Source organism: Pleurodeles waltl, chromosome 10 (genome assembly GCF_031143425.1).
Source record: "Pleurodeles waltl isolate 20211129_DDA chromosome 10, aPleWal1.hap1.20221129, whole genome shotgun sequence".
NCBI classification, from domain to species: domain Eukaryota; kingdom Metazoa; phylum Chordata; class Amphibia; order Caudata; family Salamandridae; genus Pleurodeles; species Pleurodeles waltl.
Window position 1 is genome coordinate 1,033,816,589 of NC_090449.1, and position 18,330 is coordinate 1,033,834,918.

At 42.7% G+C, this 18,330-nt stretch overlaps 1 protein-coding gene across 2 annotated transcripts in view; it reads right to left on the reverse strand.

Moving 5' to 3' along the window:
- Positions 1–18,330, reverse strand: part of TGFBR2 (transforming growth factor beta receptor 2) — a 149,084-nt gene that overhangs the window by 15,356 nt on the left and 115,398 nt on the right. For both annotated transcript variants that reach the window (XM_069212003.1, XM_069212002.1), the window contains 2 exons: positions 17,351–18,138; positions 11,009–11,150 (listed from right to left, as the gene is read on the reverse strand). In XM_069212003.1, coding sequence (XP_069068104.1) covers positions 11,009–11,150; positions 17,351–18,138 — 930 coding nt within the window. The remainder of the gene's footprint in view (positions 1–11,008; positions 11,151–17,350; positions 18,139–18,330) is intronic.

Consider the following 18,330-nt stretch of genomic DNA (forward strand, 5'->3'; position numbering starts at 1 on the left):
TCCTTACACACACTAGACTTACACACACTTGGCGGGCGCAGCTCATTTGCTGCCACAGTGGTCCAGAAGCATTATTCTGCCCCACAGCATCAGTTCAGTGCACAATAAAACTTTTTCCTAAACTAATGACACATTTTATTTTACTTTTAGGATACATTCTGTGGAAGTAAATGTTTGATAACTAGATTACATGTAAATTTAGCCTATTTGACTACACAGAAAATCTGCATGGACCCAGCCCTTCGAAAACCTTGGCATTAGAAGAAACAAAGGCAGCAGGCATAAGGAGGGGCACAAGTAACCGCTGGAATGTGCTGTTAATGCGGCACAGAGATCTTACATTGTCTAGTGAGATGAGCTCACCAAGGACTGATCTGACTTTTTTTGTATTTAAAGTCCAGGATTTAGTTTTTTTAATTAAACTGCCTTTGTTATTTGCGCCAAAGAATCACCAAAGAAACATTGACTATAGTTCATGGAGATAATGTTCTAAACTAAACGAAAAATACTGCCCACCTTGTTTATTTAATTTAACAGCTCTAAGGCTCATGGGCAAACTGATGGGAAGAGAAGGGTTTACTCTACACTAAATAAATAAGAAAAGGTAGAAAGCAAACACAAAAAGTAGTTTAACTTTGTGAACTAAACCAGACCCCAAAGCATAAAAGAACATTCTTCAGAGCGTACAGAAGTTGTCTGCCAAACCCTCATGTTACAAGGAAGGAGGAATCCCCAGACAGTTTCGTCACCGGTCACTAAAATGCCGCACTGACGTCCCAACCTCTATCTGATTCCAGATCAGGTTCACAGACTGAGTCAAAACACATTTCCAGACATGTGAGTTTGACACAGATTTTATCCATTCAGTTTATCTTCAACTGACAGCATTCGGGGCGACTTTCATACCTGACATTTACGCGGTTATCCTCGGGGCTTTGGTTGGGTTGTACTTAGTGGACTAGGACAGCACGTGCTCTGAATTCTACCATTTTTTCATATTTTTCAAACATAGCTGTGTGAGTGCTTCAAATGTAGCAATGATGTTATCACCACTACAAAACCGCAATGCATGTAACTTTCTCACTGTCCACCAGTCATAAAACTAGCATCCAGCTGGTTTTGATTATAGACCTGATGAAGACCTCAAACTGTGTGATTCCAAAAAAAAAGGTTTGCAGGGCAGAATCACTTTTCGCACTCGCAGAAGGTGTTCTGTGACTCATTAGGTTCGAGCATGCGTAGCATGTGCCAGTGCATGTGTATCGCTTGCGGAACGTTGTAGTACTCCCGGAGTCCTGCCCATGTCACGTCAGTGTCTTTCATAGGTTCGTGAGCTTGCCTTTTAAAATCTGCTTGCTTTCATTAGTAGAAGGCATGCATTCGTCATGCCTTTTCCGGTGGTTAGCCCTCCTCGAGCGCAGCGACCAACTGCTGAAAACATACAAGGCTCACTGTTGTCCGTCCGGTTTGTGGACTACTTTTCCTCTTTTTTCGCAGCGCGATCTCGCTTGACAGAAGTTGAGCACTTTGCATGACATCGACCCTGTTACATAGTTAATTGCACTTTTGCCAGTTACGTAGATAATTGCACTTTTGCCGATAGGTTTCACTACGAGTGAAACGTGAGACCGTTTCCATTTACATTTTTTAGCAGCGTGATCGCACTCGTTTTTTCCCCATTTTAATGAGGTAAGAAAAGTACGGTTGGAAGTTTACAACTGCTAATTACTCTAACTCGGAGAATTGCAAGACCTTTGCATTGCAAATGCTTGTTTTGAATTGCAGTTAGGAGGGGATGTGAAAGGGGTATTTTCTCTTGATTGTGAATTGCAATAACAATACGTATCAATGGTTTGTTGCCATAATTGTGCTGACACGTTATTGAATGGCTACTGACACCTGAGTCGAGGAGGTATTCCACTGGCAAAGGGAAAGCTGGTTGGGGGCTCTACCAGGTGAAGATGAACGGGTGAGACCACTCTTTTCTGTTGGTAGCGTAACATCAGAAGGGTAGGGCGTGCTGGTGCTGCAGTCATCAATTTCTTGCAGAGGTGTGATTCAGGTGAGTATGTATGTACTGCGGTCCATTAGCACAAGGCTTTATGTGAATAAGCAAAACAGTGTGCAAACATTAAACAGGATGTAGGAGTATGTTGGGGGGCGAATGGTTCAAGACCTTCTGCGGTAGTGAAGAATGGCGGCAGAGTGATATCTCTCTTTAGTGCAGTAGGTGAAGTGGCATTGGGGACCAGGAGAGTGAGGGAGCCACTGCACACCGACTGGTACCCTACCTGGGCAAGAGGGTTCCATTTAATGCTTTAGACCTGTTGCACCATTGATAGGCCACTGCATGGCGGAAGGTTGTCACTGTCCAACCAACACACTTCCTTACTAAAATGGAGAACTGAAAATAGAAATCTGCATTGTTATTGTGTTGATTTGAGGTTGTGTAGCAAATGACTCCTACTTGTGCTGATTTATGTTGCTATGCTGTCGGTAGGGCCACCATATGTGGTTGCAAAATGTCTTCTTGAAATGCACCCAAAGCAAAGCAAAACAGAGATGCAGAGCTGTTGCAAATTCTTTTAGATGCAAGATGGGAGGGGAGCCACATTCTAAGGGGAGCATCACCAGGGAGTGGGGAGGAGATGGGATGGATACTTGAATGTGAGCTTAAAAACAACAAAGTGGGGCAATAAAAACACTGAAGGGGCTCACAGATGCGTATGGATGTACCTGCAATTATTCTGCAACTTACACTCAACAAAGTGGGGGACAGACTAGTGTGGCGCAGGAGTGGGAGCAATGGAGGGTCCATGGATGGAACGGCCTGACCTCCACATCAAGTTCCATTTCTGCCCCCACACAGAGCGTGATGTGTTTCACCATTTATTTTCTACCGCGCGGGCCGTGCTGCATTTAGAATGAGGAATCACCCAAACCAACATGGATGGGCTGGTCAAAACAATTAAATGCATTGAACGTGTAAAATATACTCTGTTTACAAATGTGTGTATTGCGTAAAGGAGATATCAGGGGCATTAATTACAAATACTGGTCTGTTTACTACTTTTTTGAAGTACTCCTGTCTTACTCGTGAGTTCCATGAGTGACGCCTGGAGTATTTGTGCCTTACTCCGGTAACAGATGAAAGGCAGGGAGTAGTAGAAGAGTAAGTCAGACTTACTCATTGCACATTTTTGAGAATCAAGCCCTAAGAGTTCGGTTTGTGGGTGCAAAAGAAACATTGCAGAACATATGGGATTCCATGGTTACAGGCAAGGTAACGAAAGGAAGGGCGTTCAGCCACTTATTGAGGTGGGTTGGGACCACTCATTGATGTATTTCTGCTTTTATGCAAATACAGGATGCTCTCGTCATGACTGTTCATAATTAACTTATGTCTGGTTTTCCAACTTTTGCTCATAGGACGGTTTCAGGGATTTATGTGCCTCTTGATGGGTGAGGCCACAAACTGAAGGACACATTTTTGGATCCGTCCTTCCTTGTGTTCATAAAATATGTTCCAATTAGGGTATAATTACTCCAAACACCAGAGGACTCAATCAGAGTCCCACAGTTAATCTAAAATCAGGTGCAACCTGGGTTTGTGGCTGATTTTGAATTCTGAGATCAGAACCAGTTGTGATTGGACCCACAGGTCCCATTTTTCTGCTCAAATGTCTCCAGGTGTTACTTGGAGGAATTTGTGTAGGTGAAACAGGGCAAAATGAGGGACGTTGTGGTTTTACCACAAGGTAAAGTAACCCTGCGTATTATCTCTCATGTCAACCTGCATACATCAGAATCAGAAGTAGCACGGGAGGGATGGTTGGCAGCGGGGTGTGATAGTAGTGTTTCTACTGGGTGGCTTACTTCCTGTTAATTCCGACCAGGTCTGACAGAACCAGTTATGGTGTCCACTATGTAAACTCTTGTCATATAATACCAGTGTTTATCATGTTACATTCCACATTAAAGCAGATAAAGATCTTTGATGAAGATCACAACACTGAATCTAGAGGGAAAGGTTTGAAATCAGGTATATTGTAGGCTCCACCGCAACAGGTTGGCCACTCTAACACATCCGCTCATATATCTGAGCATTATTGTATCCTTGAGGAATAAATGAAGTCGTAAATGGGAAAAATGGGAACATAGCTTGAGGCAAAGCGAGGAGGTCGATTTAATAAAAAACTGGCAACCACCGTGAAATGACATCATGGACACTCAATACTAGCTTTTTTCCAGATGCTTTCCATTTCTAGAAGTCTGTGAGAATGAAACACATTTGTCCTGCCCTACCTATCTGCCTCTCTGCAAATTCCTGCCCAGCGGACGAAAGAAAATGTTCTGCTAGGCCCAACATCTGGAGCGCAGCTGTCCTGGCCGAGTAATGTTGGTGCCCTACCTAAGAAAGCAGTATTGCATTTCTAAATTTGGCTGAAAATTACACCCTGATGAAAACCCAGACAAACATTCTCCATGCTTCCCCGCCTCTTCTTTCAAGCGGCATGCTGTCGCTCTCCGCCCACCCTGGAACCCACTGGGAGTACCACGAAACAGCAACGCAGAAAGTTCCAACCATGCTAGTTTCATGAATGCTGGAGTTTGAGAAAGTTGCAAGCATAAAACTAAGAATAATAAAAAAGTTAAAAAGAAAAAAGTTGTTCTACTTATTTGTTGCGGACATTCTTGTGGTTTTGTGGCGTTACTGATTTTTGCTGCCCAGATGAGTCTCTCTAAGTTGGTGTTTAGTGCATAGACTTAGGACGAGCTTACTGTTCCAGATAGAGTGAAGGTGTCTGTGGCCGAACAAGGCTGAAGCCAGCGCGTCTGGCTTTGTTTGAGTGTCAGTTCACAAGGGGTGTGGCTTGGCAGGTGAGAATGCCTGCACCTTCTGGGACGGTGGCGCATGCCTAATTCCATACTGTATGTTATCCTGCACTTGTACAGTGCACAGTTGCCACTGGTGTTGTTTCGCTTCCAATTCATCTGGAGCATTTACAGGTGGACCTTCATGTTTGGTTTGAAGATTCTGTAGTTGTGATACGGCCAACTTGGGAACAGTTGGGTGTGATTCATGAGGGCATCACAGATATGCTTTTTGGGGTACTCCAGCTCCTGTTCCCAAGATGAAGAGCCTTGGTAACTTCTATCTGTGTTTACATTTGTAATTTAAAGAGCAGCAAACAACCTATATAGGGTACCTTGCAGCTCAAAGACCAGAAGCCAACACAAGTACAAAAAGACCAAAACAAGACAGTAGTTGATCAACTACAAATGGGAAATAGCCATGTCTTGATTCACTTCCTAAATTTCAACAAATCCGAGTCGACACATGGCACCAAGTTCCACCTAGATACAGCTACTGCCGAAAAGGATCTCCTAATCAGAATTTCGAGCTGGAATTTGGTAACCTCCAGGCAGAACTAGCTTGGGATCTTACCAAACGAGTGGGGTGTATCATCTAAGCTGTGAGTGAAGATATGGTATATATGGAGTGTACACTGCCTGGTCCACCAAAGATAAAGGCATAAAAAGGATACACTCCTTTACTGGCAGTCAGTGCAATGAAGCCGAGACAGGTATAATATGATTCTTCAGTGCACACCAAATGCTAGTCTGGCAGGATAATTCTAAAAAAGTTGCAGCTTTCTAATCAGAAAAGCTGACTTTACATTACTTGCATTGCAGTAATCCAGGAATATGTCTGCAAAAAAAAAAAAAAAAAAAAAAACACACACATCTCAATGTGTGCAGTTGGAACGCACACAATTCAGCCACAGTGGCGAATGGCTCAGCTATTGTGAATGACGGGTCAATGTTTACGCAAGGATTTTTCTCCACATTGACATGATTAGGCCTAAATATATGGCCAAAATGGAGGTTTCCAAAATTCAGATAAATTGGTGGAGTAAAGGATGTATGTCTTCCTGCCACTGAGTTTCAAATGATTGACATTCATCCAAAGATGGATAGTGGAGAGTCAATCATGAAATTGTGAGTATGAGATCTTTAGATCTCCTGTCAAGTTTAATAACAGCTTTGCTGTCAGCATACAAAAGGAGAATAAACTCAAGTGTTTGAATAAGATGGGTCTAGGGTTCATATACTGTGAATAACAATTGTGACATGACCAAATTGGGACATGACCGGTGCCTGAGTGGAATCTCTGGTCGACCACAGATTTTTTCACCTCAAACTCTGAAATAAACTTTGCCCTTCACTCTTTTTGGCCCAGCTTGTACATTAAAGCTTTCAATGCAGGTTTAAATAGATTTGCATGTACTGCTGGTGCTACCAAGGTATGGAGTTAATAGTAATTTTCATAACTATTAGTGCATAACACATTTTGTTTCTAGTCAAAAATCTCTGTTCGCTGAGCATATTTGCTAATAACTAAGGGACTAAAAGCACCTTTGCTCAGCTTCACAAACATGGCGTCCTACGTCATCAGAAAATATAACACATGGAGCATCCCTCAGCAAGGACACAGCAAGCAACACTGGTGGAGCACCAGTGATGGGAAACAGCTTCATCCTCCATTTTTAAAGCGGAATAAAGCATTGATGTGCTTAAACGCAAAATAATAGGTGAACGAAGCCAAAGTGGGCACACTGACACTCACATGTTTTCTTTCAAACACTGAAAGCATTACTACAGAGAATGAATAGTTAATGGATGCATGAAGAAGTAGGCCTAAAGCTGGAACTAGCAGATACGCACAGTAGTTATTGGTTGTGATCAGGACATATTCCTGCCTAGAATAATGGCAATATAGGATTAACTTAACCAAAGGCAAGACAGATATTGTGTGTCTGGAAGTGGCGGAACCAGCCTGCCGGGGATGATAAACAAGCATTGGCACAGTCAATAGGTCTGACTTTAATTTTGAGTCCTGATTTAAAGGCTTGCAGCATTGAAAAAAAAAACATTTTCTACATCTATAAGATAGCAGGTTTACTCTGTGATGATTCAGTGTACTTTTGAGAATTTAAATAGTCCCTCTACAGGAAGCAAAAGGATACAACAAACAGCAAGCGGTGGAAAGAAATACTCCTCAAGGTACATCCAACGCATACACTGTGTAAAGAATTAGTAACAATAGATCTTGAAGACAATTGCGGTGACAAGGCAGGCCTTACAAGGGACCAGTGAGAGTGTAGATGCTGCAAAAGAACACAGGAGTGAGGGGGGGACAAGAGGAGTGTTCAGATGAGGAGCCATCTTCATCAGTAAAAACAAAGTGTTATGGCTTTGATTCCTAATATCTCAACCAACTACTGTAGCAAATACCGAATTATGCATTCGAGTTCCACTGATATATGCAAATGCTCTACAGAAAAGGTATGAGCATTGAAATGTTTGATTTATTGGAATATATGACATAGAAAATTAGATATTCATGTGACATTAAAATACTTAGGACCTTAATTAAAGTTTGGCGGACGGGTTACTCCATCACAAACATGACAGTTCTTCCGTACGCCGTGTTACACGTCATAATATCCAATGGCATCTGTAATGGAGGATGGGATAGTCACGTTTGTGATGGACTAACCCATGCGCCCAACTCTAACTCAGGCCTCTTGTTCTCGTGGACATGGTGAATGTTTTCCTAAAGTGACCACTTCACGTAATAACAGTGGTTTCCGCTTTATCCTTGGGTTTGGGGGGCAGTGTAGATTTGGAACAGTGCAATCATAAGGTCACCAAAAAAATATAAACTCACTTGTAATTTTCCAGAAGGGCTTCTTGGTCTATTCACCTCTAACAAAGAAGCTTTTTCAGCACACCCTGAGGTTGCTGCAGTATTTACTTTCACATGCTCTGGTCAGAGTATGGGGGACTAATTACAAGGATTCCACATACTCGTGGTTTTAAAGCATCATTTTTCTTTTTTGGGCACCTTTAATTCTGGCGAATTTTCTGTTTGATCCTCTGCAAACTCTAAATTACTGCAGACAGAGAAGCCTTGGTTGAAAGGGATTAGGCAGGAGATGACAGGATTTCTGCACTTTCTTTGACAACCGAGCAAACCAACCCGGAAAGGAACAGGAAAGGGATAGACGGGCAGGCAGATAAGTGCACAGGGAAAAGGGAAACAAGGATCAAGGCAGAAGATTAGGAGAAATAAATGGACTAACTTGTGATGCTCTTGTATGAAAGAAATGGAAAGTCATCTGCCTGCCACAAAAAGCTGCAAAAAAGCTCAGTAGTAGAACCTCCCTGTGCTGATGAACCTCAATTCATGCACAATCCTCTGATGTGGACACAGCTTTCTTACCATCTAAACTCAGCCATACTTCAACAAGTCACACAGGATGACATATGGAATGTCAGATCCCTATGTAATCAATACCTGAGCCCGTGCTTTCGGCAGCGGCCATTTTGGAACATCTCGAAAGACATGTGACATCATTCCGCAGTAAAAGTGGGATCAGAAATTGCAGCAGAAATGCAATATTGTTTTAGATTTACACGAGTGTGAGTTGTCCACCTGATCATGTGGAATAAGGTGCGTTAAAAGTCTTGTAAACCATTTTTTTGCACAGTGTTCCTGTTACCACACTGTCTGCACAATTCCTTCCAAATATTGTTTGGGGTAACTGATATGCACATATCAGGGACCGAGCACAAATTGCATGAAACCCATGAGTTAAAATGTAAACTTTGCCCAGGTTTAGGGCCTGGTTTAGAACGTGGCGGATATCCCGTCAGGCGTATTACAGTCCCCGTAGGATATAATGGGATCGTAATACAGCAGATGAGATGTCCGTCACGTTTGTAACTGAATATTCCCCTACACCAAGTTCTAAAGTAGGCTCTAAGTTTGGAAGTCCTACCACATGAATAATACAGTTTTATAAAGTTTTATAAAGCTGAACAAAATTATGCATGCAAATATGGATGCATTGAAATGTATACTGTAAAAATCTACGTGGGAAGAAACAGCAATGTACTTTGTTGATGGGTGATTTGGGAAAATATGGAAGTGGATTGAAAAATCTTCCCATATGGTATATCCCCTTTTGTTCTGGAGGTTTCACACCTTTGTGTGTTTCAGTGGCCTTTGGAGATAGTGATTTATTTTTTTCGTCCAGGTTGAGTAAAAGTTAGTTTTTCACTATCTAGTACACAACGTTGCTGTTGTGCACATGATGGTCTGGAAGCCAGCAATAGATTGGCATGGGGGTTCCTTTTAGTACCTTCTGGAGATAACAATAAGCCTGAGGGATGCTCTTCAGCTGAGCTCTATGCGAGACGGGACTGACGGGGTCTAGGGTGTTCCACATTCCAGGGTGGAGAGAACCAAGGCTTGAAAAATGATTTGATGCCTACTTCTTGCAGATATGGTTTGATCTGCAGAAGATGGATAGCTGGAACCAGGCCGAAAACACAATATAGGATCTTTAGCTAGGGTAAACCAAAACAAGTAAAAGGAACCACTAGTTATTGGTGTACAAAGCCATGATAAGCATCAAAATCGTAACTTTTAGCACCATCAACTATCAAAGCCCTTTTTAGGGCTGGTGAATTTGTGCTTAGGGGAACAGTTTAATACTAAAATGTATAGGCCTTCTCTACAGATGTCCACATTTCTAATTTTGCCAGACTTCTTTTGTGAAGGTGAACAATGTTCACAACTTTATGAAGTTGCAAAAGTTTCCCCCTTTGCAAATTTTCTCTTGTGGGTGAATACTCCTCCAATAATGGTTTCTACATAAAAGGAAATTAAACATTTATTTTTCAAGAATAAAGTTCTGTGCTGCAAAATAGGTTTTTACATGGATCGTATGTCACTAAAATCCTTTGCAACCTTCCTGAAATTCAGAAACTTTGCAGAAACCTTTGTAAGTTTACCAATGTGGTCCTAGCCTGAGACACAATGCTGTGGAAGGTGGTGTGGAGGTGTCCTTAACAAATGGTGAGTTTGATCATGGCATGCAAGGCTTACTAGGTCACACCTACTTGTTGTACTATTGGCATATTCTGCATTGTGTGAGGTCTGCAGTGCTGACTAAGTAGTAGGCCGGTTTGCCTTCAATTTGATCCAAAATTCGAAATACTGTTTGATACACATTGATTCATTGCAAACTCTGTAAACCTAACTGATAACGACCATGTTGATGTACAATGTCGATCTGGCGATTGCCATTCCTAAGTACTGCAAAGAGCATACGTCATCATCACCAAATGTAATGGTACTCAGTGTTGCGACTTCAGAAGGATGAAAGGCTGAATAGGAGCTGCTGATATTCAAATTCATCACCTGCACGTCACACACAAATGCCAGCAACAAGTTCCTAACCTATGAGCCATTTTAAAAGAAATATTATTTATGAACACATAAGCTCTGTGTGTGAGCCTCGAAAGCTACTTTCTTTGTTTTTTGTTTACAGTAGATTTCTTACTTTCTTGGGGCTGACACCGCGTGAAAGCGTTACTCCTGGAAATGTCCAATTTATAACATTAACTGATGATGATTTTCCACTAACTGTAACATCTGCACAACAAATACTGTGGTTTTGTGCATCCTACACAACTACCGATTTTTAATTAAATTCGTCACAAATAAATACATTTCCCCACAGAAAAGGTCCCTCACCTAGACTTGCATTAAATATGGAACCATTCCCTTCCCAACCCGGGAAAGTCACTGACTATTGCCTTTTAGAGGAGTAAATCTACGCTTGTTACTGCTTTAAGGAATGTGTGCACCAACAAACTCACATCCACAAACCACTTCCGCACGGCACCTTACCCTGAAACACTAATTGATCGCTCCCTAACCCTTGGACTACATTGGAGGTAAATCCATCCCACTGATAACACCGGAGTAAGTGCACCTTACGATAGGTCTGTTCCATAAGTCCTTATTAGCTCGATCAGGATGTAGAGTTATTTTTGCCACAATTAGTTTTTTGTGCATGTAAGCATGCAATGGGATGTCCCCTTTGCATCAGATACCAGTGACGTTTGACGGTCAGGACACCTTGCTTACCTCCTATAGCATTGCAACGGGAGGTTATCTCCCAGAGGACCAGCGCCATGGAGTACACGTCCGTCTGCTTAAACGACTCCAGGTTCTCCAAGTTGATTCTGGATTCCAGCACTTCAGGAGCCATATACCTGGCAGTGCCCACCTGCAGAGATGGGCGAAAGAAGGACGCAATTTCACTTCTACAGACAGGTGCATGCAGCAGACCAGGTGTGTATCCCTGGAAACCTTTACGCAGTTCATAGGTCTGTGCTTGTGAAGATCTGGAAGGGCATCAGCTAAGTCAGACCATGGAACAGGACAGACCTGGCCCCAGCCCTCCCTGATTTCCTGAAGCACCGACCGGGCAGACATTATTGAAGGTTCTCTGTAAGACAGTTTGCTTTGGCACAAGATCCACGGAGTTCAGCTGATAGAAAATTACCAGAGTTCCTACTGGCCATGCAAGAGCAAGGTAAAAAACTTTATTTGCATTTGCACATTTATTTTTAGTTATTTGTGAAATAGGAACTTTTCTATAAACAACTCTGCACGTATAAACCGAAACAGCCTTACATAAATCAAAGTCAAAATTGGGGGGCCTTCTATATCGAGAGAATAGTGGTTGGTAGGAAAATAACACACCATCACACATGATGTGGTATTTTACACATTGATTATATGTGCAGGAATTAAGGGCCAGATGTAAGAAGGCTTTTGTGCCTCGCAAACGGTGAAAAACGCCGTTTGCGAGGCGTAAAAGCCCTTACGCGATGCTGAAACACATTTTGCGAGTCGGTACCGACTCGCAAAATGTGTTTCAGACTCGCAAATAGGAAGGAGTGTTCCCTACCTATTTGCGAGTCGCACCGTAATGTAGAGTTGATTTGTGACCGCGAAAGCGGTCGCAAATGGAATCGCAGTTACCATCCACTTGAAGTGGATGGTAACTCATTCGCAAACGGGAAGTGGTCCCCATGGGACCCCTTCCCCTTTGTGAATGATCACAAAAACATTTTTTCAGAGCAGGCAGTGGTGCTATGGACCACTGCCTACTCTGAAAAAAACCGAAACTAAAAGGTTTCGGTATTTTTTCTATTTGCAGCTTGTTTTCCTTTAAGGAAAACGGGCTGCAAAGAGAAAAAAAAAACGGCTTTATTGAAAAGCAGTCACGGACATGGTGGTCTGCTGTCTCCAGCAGGCCACCATCCCCATGACTGCCTAGACTCCCTATGGGGTCGCAAACTGCAACCCACCTCATAAATATTTATGAGGTGGGTCTTTGCGACCCCATAGCGAGTCGCAGAAGGTGTCTGAGACACCTTTCTGCATAACATTTTGCGAGGTGCAAATTGCGAGTAACTGGGACTCGCAATTTGCACCTCGCAAAATGTTTTCTACCTACATCTGGCCCTTAGTCTGGAATATTCTGTGCTTAGTACTTAGGGCCAGATGTAGCAAAAAAATATTTTGCGACTTGCAAATTGCGAGTCATAGCGACTCGCAATTTGCAACTCGCAAAATATTATGCAGAAAGGTGTCTCAGACACCTTCTGCGACTCGTTATGGGGTCGCAAAGACCCACCTCATGAATATTAATGAGGTGGGTCGCAGTTTGCGACCCCATAGCGTGTCAATGCACTCACAGGGATGGTGGCCTGCTGGAGACAGCAGACCACCATGTCCGTAACTACTTTTTTAATAAAGCAGTTTTTTTTTCTTTTTGCCGCCCGTTTTCCTTAAAAGAAAACGAGCTGCAAAAAGAAAAACTTCCGAAACCATTTGGTTTCAGTTTTTTCAGAGTAGGACCACTGCCTTCTCTGAAAAAATATTCTTTTTGGCATTCACAAAGGGGAAGGGGTCCCCTGGGGACCCCTTCCCTTTTGCGAATGTGTTACCATCCACTTCAAGTGGATGGTAACTGCGAGTTGGTTTGCGACCACATTCGCAGTCACAAACCAACTCAGCATGGCGATGCGGTCGCAAATAGGAAGGAAACACCCCTTCCTATTTGCGAGCCGCAGCCTCAAATTGCAAGGTACAGACTTGCAATTTGAGGTTGTGCATCGCGTTAAGCCTTTTGCGCGTCGCAAACTGCGTTTTTCGCAGTTTGCGACGTGCAAAAGGCTTCCTACATCTGGCCCCAAGTTACAAGAATATTATGGCCAGAATATATAGGAGGTAATCGCACATAAATGTAACTGTTGTTCTTAACTCCACTTCTATGTACCTTAAAGTATATATATTTATATATGTGTGTTTGTGTGTTGTGTGTGTGTATAAATATATATTGTCAAAGTACAAATATGTGGACTAAAGTATAGAAAATCCTTAGTTACCTATATATACTTACCTATCGATATTTTAATCCCGGATATTTTGGTCCCAATACTCTTGTAGCCCGACAATACGAAACATTCTCTACCAACACCTATTTACAGCAATGAATTTCCTGGGAGTAAGGGCTACAAGTGATGGTGGCGCGGGAGACGGGAGGTTGTAACCCACTGGTGACTTTCATCAGGGTGATGTGCACTGTGTGTGCAGTCTTGGATGCTCTAAGGAGGAGGCAGGCTACAGTTTAGCTGGACCTGAGATTGATGGGAAGGCATTAGGAGATTAAAGGAAGCGAATCTAGTTATGATATCGGGGAGGTTTGGGACAACCATGAGGCTTTCATTAGCCGTGTGTAGATTATCAGCAGAGATATATCGGGTGAGCACTTGGGGAGATAGTTGGGTGTGAGCCTTGGATACTAGGATTACCAATGTGGCAGGGACTCATCTATAGTGACAGAACAGAGTTCTCGTGAAAATGCAGAAACTTTTGACTTCTGTGGACCCCCACTTTATCATTAATGGAACTCGGGGACCCCCACTGAATCATTATTGGAATCCGGGGACCCCCACTGAATCATTATTGGAATCCGGGGACCCCCCACTGAGTCCTTAGTGAAAGCTGGGGACCTAATCTGTTAATATTATTTATTATTCTAAGCAGTCGCGGACCCCCTGAGGAGGCTTCACGGACCCCTAGGGGTCCACGGACCACAGGTTGGGAACCACTGGTTTAGAACTATCGCTTGGTGAGGAGAGAGTAGGAGTTTCGTGAGGACAGCTGCTATGGCTGTAGAGTTTGCTTAGAACTAGTTCCATGATCAATGCCTTGGCTGCAAAGAAGGGGATATTTGGACTGATCTGGCACCTCTTTCATACTTGGTATCTGGCTTCCGTAGACATCATGAATGATGTACTCACTTGTTGAGGTTGAAAAATACTTGAACATTTCTGATGGACTGTGCAGGGCTCTGAGCGGACCTTGTACAGATGGATCTCTTGCTTAAAAATGGGGAAGGTATCTGGCCCTCTGTGATCAATGTTAGACTCCCCTGGTTTGCACTATTGAGTTTTTTTACATTTTTCTAGCTCCAAAACTTTGATACAAGCCTTGATATGTGAAAGCGAACATTTCATTCAGTTAAATAATACAGTTGGTCTGGTGATGGCTCGATGAACATCATAAGGTGTGGCGCCAGCATATCATGGACTAAATATTTTCTGCAAACATACTATGTCCTAAATAATGTTTACAAAAATATCATCCCGTTCGAGATATTAATAGAAAATCCACACCAAATGGAACAATATTTTGAAAATGATATTTTTGACATGATGTTTATGTCAGATCATATCTTCTATTCTGACATACAACCCTTCATAGACCATATAAGATTCCAAATATAAACATTGACGATCTTCCCTCACTATTTCAAACCACTCACCTTGGGTTGTTATTAAGTACAGGGAGTGGACCCAAATGATTATGCATGAACTTCTTGTGCAAACATTGAGGCTCATATTATTGTACCAAACTGTTAATAAGGTATTGCAAGGACAACGGCTGACAATCAGTAAACCTATGTGAGCCTCTTATGGTAATCTCCAATAGTCTTTATTTTGAAAAATACTATATATGAAATAAAGCACCCCCTGCTGTATATTATAAATATAATACAATTCACAGATGAGTTCAATGACCATATAGAGGAATGAGGATGAAGGCTGAGTTTGTTTATAATGTCAAAGAACACTGATGTGACTTGCAATATCCTTTTAATATACAGCAGAGGGTATTTTATTCCATATAATACAAAATTCCACCATCAACCTCCCACAAACCACTTAAATCCTTGATGTCTTACTCTTTCATATGAAAGAGACAGTATAGTTGCAGACATGAAGAACAAAGTAATACTCTTTAGAGTGAAATTAAGTACTCAAAAAACGAGTTAGCAATTTATTGCAAAAAGATATTAGAATCAGTGTAATATAAACCAGATTAAAAAATTGCTGTACCTCTGAATGTGTAGTAGTATGCAGAGAGAATGTGTCTTTTCTGAAATAAGCTATAGGTACAAAAAGAAATCACTCCTCTCTGCTGATCAGTGATCAGTTAAGTAGAACTGAAATACGATAAACCAGTTCACATTTTCATTGTTTAAACAGAGTCTGCAATGATGCTCTGTGCCCGGCCTTTCACCTTGGCTGATGGCTCTGGAAGCCAGGATACTGGCATCACCACTCACCTGTAATAACTTATTACAGTTGAGCAGCAATATTTTTCAACATTACAGGTTACAAAAGACTTAATACCTCACCTGTAAAAAGGAAATTAAAGCGAACTTTTATACAGGGATTGGAGGGTCTCGTGTATTATATGTTTTCTTACTCAGGTGAGTAAAGGTTCTTGTGCCTCAGTTTGCATTCTTTCACTCACACCAAAACATTCTCCTCACTGCTGCAGCTGCATCCACTTACGTCACAGGGTATCAAACTTCAACAAGAACTGCAGCCTGCAAATAATACCACTATGTGGGGTTTCGATTTCTATCTTAGGATAACCGATGCACAGTGAGATAAGGAGATTATTATGGGAAGTTTCCCATTCAAGTTGTCATTGAATGGGAAAGTCAGACTTAGGGGGCAGGTCTCTCCCACTAATCCTATAGATCGCCTCTCTTCCCAACACAGACCACATTCAGGGCTCGGATCTGCCAAGAAAGTCTTGGGTATGATCCAAGCTTTCCGCAGTTGCCCGGCCAATGGAATACATTTCCTAAGCATGCAACCAACCAAAAACAATCTAGAAATTCAATTAATTCAGACAAATTATAAATCATGCCTTTTCAGCTACTGGAGGTATCTTCTGAGGTAAGTTACATCACCTGGTAGGGCACTTGAGTGCCACTATTTCAGTGCAACAGTCTGAGGAAGCACAGGCCCTACGGAAAGCGCGGGTGGGCAGGAGCCACGCCCACAACATGCTACATCAACTCTACGATTTCCAAAGATGAGGCCCAGGAAATAGGTCCTCCCGCCTCAATGACCTGTTCTTCGTCCTGGGCCATGAGTCAACAGTGGTGCAGACTCATGTGCCATCTAATGGAAACCCACCACCATGCGAGTTCTTACTTTCTCCGTGGCTGCATAAGTGGACACCTGAGCCGAGGACGCGAATGGTATGCCTACACCAATCACGTGGAGGAAATTAGAGCTCTGCCCGCCTCCCTAATTTGATGGAAAGCAATGACCTTCTTTAGGCTGCAGGTCTTCAGGACGGTGAACTAAATCTGGCATCACGTCTCTAGCACTGCACTGGTCCACTGCAAGTTATGAGAGTGTGCAGGACATCTATCTAGGAAAAAGGCCGGATCACCCAAAGCATTTGGAATACACTGAACTGAGCACCAGCAGACCAGCTTTCTCTAAAGGACTGATATTGTTAAATCATTGACCCAGTAGGCGTAAAATTCTGTGCCAGGGCTGGGATTTGCATCACAGTGTAGGGCTGTCAGGACCCAGGGGCATACTTGCCCACAAGGAGTCAGAAAATTGTGCGTGCTCCTTTCAGTATTAAATTCTAAAATGTTCCAAAATGTTCAGCTGCTTAACTAATTTTAATTATTTTATACAAGCCTGCGAAACATTGTATAAACTAGTTTTAAGAATTATTTTAATGAATTTAAATGAAATGTGTTAAAATGTACTATAATTTAGAGTACCACATCAGAGCTGTGAGCACTAACAGTTTACAAAGAATCACAGCCAGGGTTCATTCAGTGCATTCCCAGGTGATTCATCCTATTGCCTATTGGAGTTCTAGAATCTAGGATGGCTCATGCTGCCTAAGGGTTTTTTTAGCCGCACTGTTTATAAATACTGTCAGACTGTTTTCTGAGCCATGTCAAACTTTTCTCTAATGGGTGCTCTTTGTGTTTTTTCAGGCTTGTTCCCAGAGTTTGATTCATAAAATGAGTCACAGGCTAAATCCCTCAAAGTCGCTACTCAACAATGGGACGTGACTCACCTGCCCGCTGTTCGCCAGGTCATCCACGGACAGCATTGGATCCAGGTGGAGGGAAAGCCCAAAATCACACAGGCAGCAAGTGAGGTCACTCTTCACCAAGATGTTAGAGCTCTTCAGATCCCGATGAACGATGGGCATTTTGGGTCGCCCGCAAGGTGTGTGGTCGCTGTGCAAGTGGGCGATGCCCTGTGCCAGGGATCCTCCGAGCTTCCAGAGGTCCCCCCAGCAGATGATATGTCGTGAGAGGTATTCCTGTAGGTTCCCCTTGGAGTGGAAGGCAGTGATCAGCCAGTACTGCTTGCCTCGATCGGTTTTGCGTTCCTCCGCCGTCAGGAACTGGAGAACGTTCTCATGCTTTAGGTTGATATCGGAGAAGACGTCCTTCTCGTTCTTCCAGGAGGCGTACTCCTCATACGGGAAGATCTTGACAGCCACAGTTTCATATTGGTCTGAAGTGTTTTGCTTCAGCTTGGCCTTGTACACCTCGGCGAACCGGCCCTTGCCCACCAAGGTGTCCAGCTCGATGGGGAGGAGCTCTGTGTTGTGGTTGATGTTGTTGGCGCACGTGGAACTGATGTCAGAGCGGTCGTCATCCATCATGATGGCCCGGATGTCACTGCAGTCCATGTTAGGGTGCCTCGACTTGCAGTCTTTCTCCCACTTCCGGTGGAGTTTCTTTCTTCTGTTGATGCGGTAACAGTAGAAGGTGATAATGACCATGAAGGCAATTAAGAATGGCGGTAGGAGGCTGATGGGGATGAGCATGGCCTTGGGAATGCCCTTCCATTCTGGGGAGAAAAACAGAAAGTGAGAATCAGCAAAGTTTATGGTCAGAGTCTGGTCCAATAAAGAATCAGTCTCCCTACAGAATGCTCATATCATATTAAAAACACATATTTAAACAGCAAGACGCTGCGTATTGTATATTTCTAAAAAAAAAATATAAGCATCAAGACCTTTCGGATTGTATATTTCTAAAA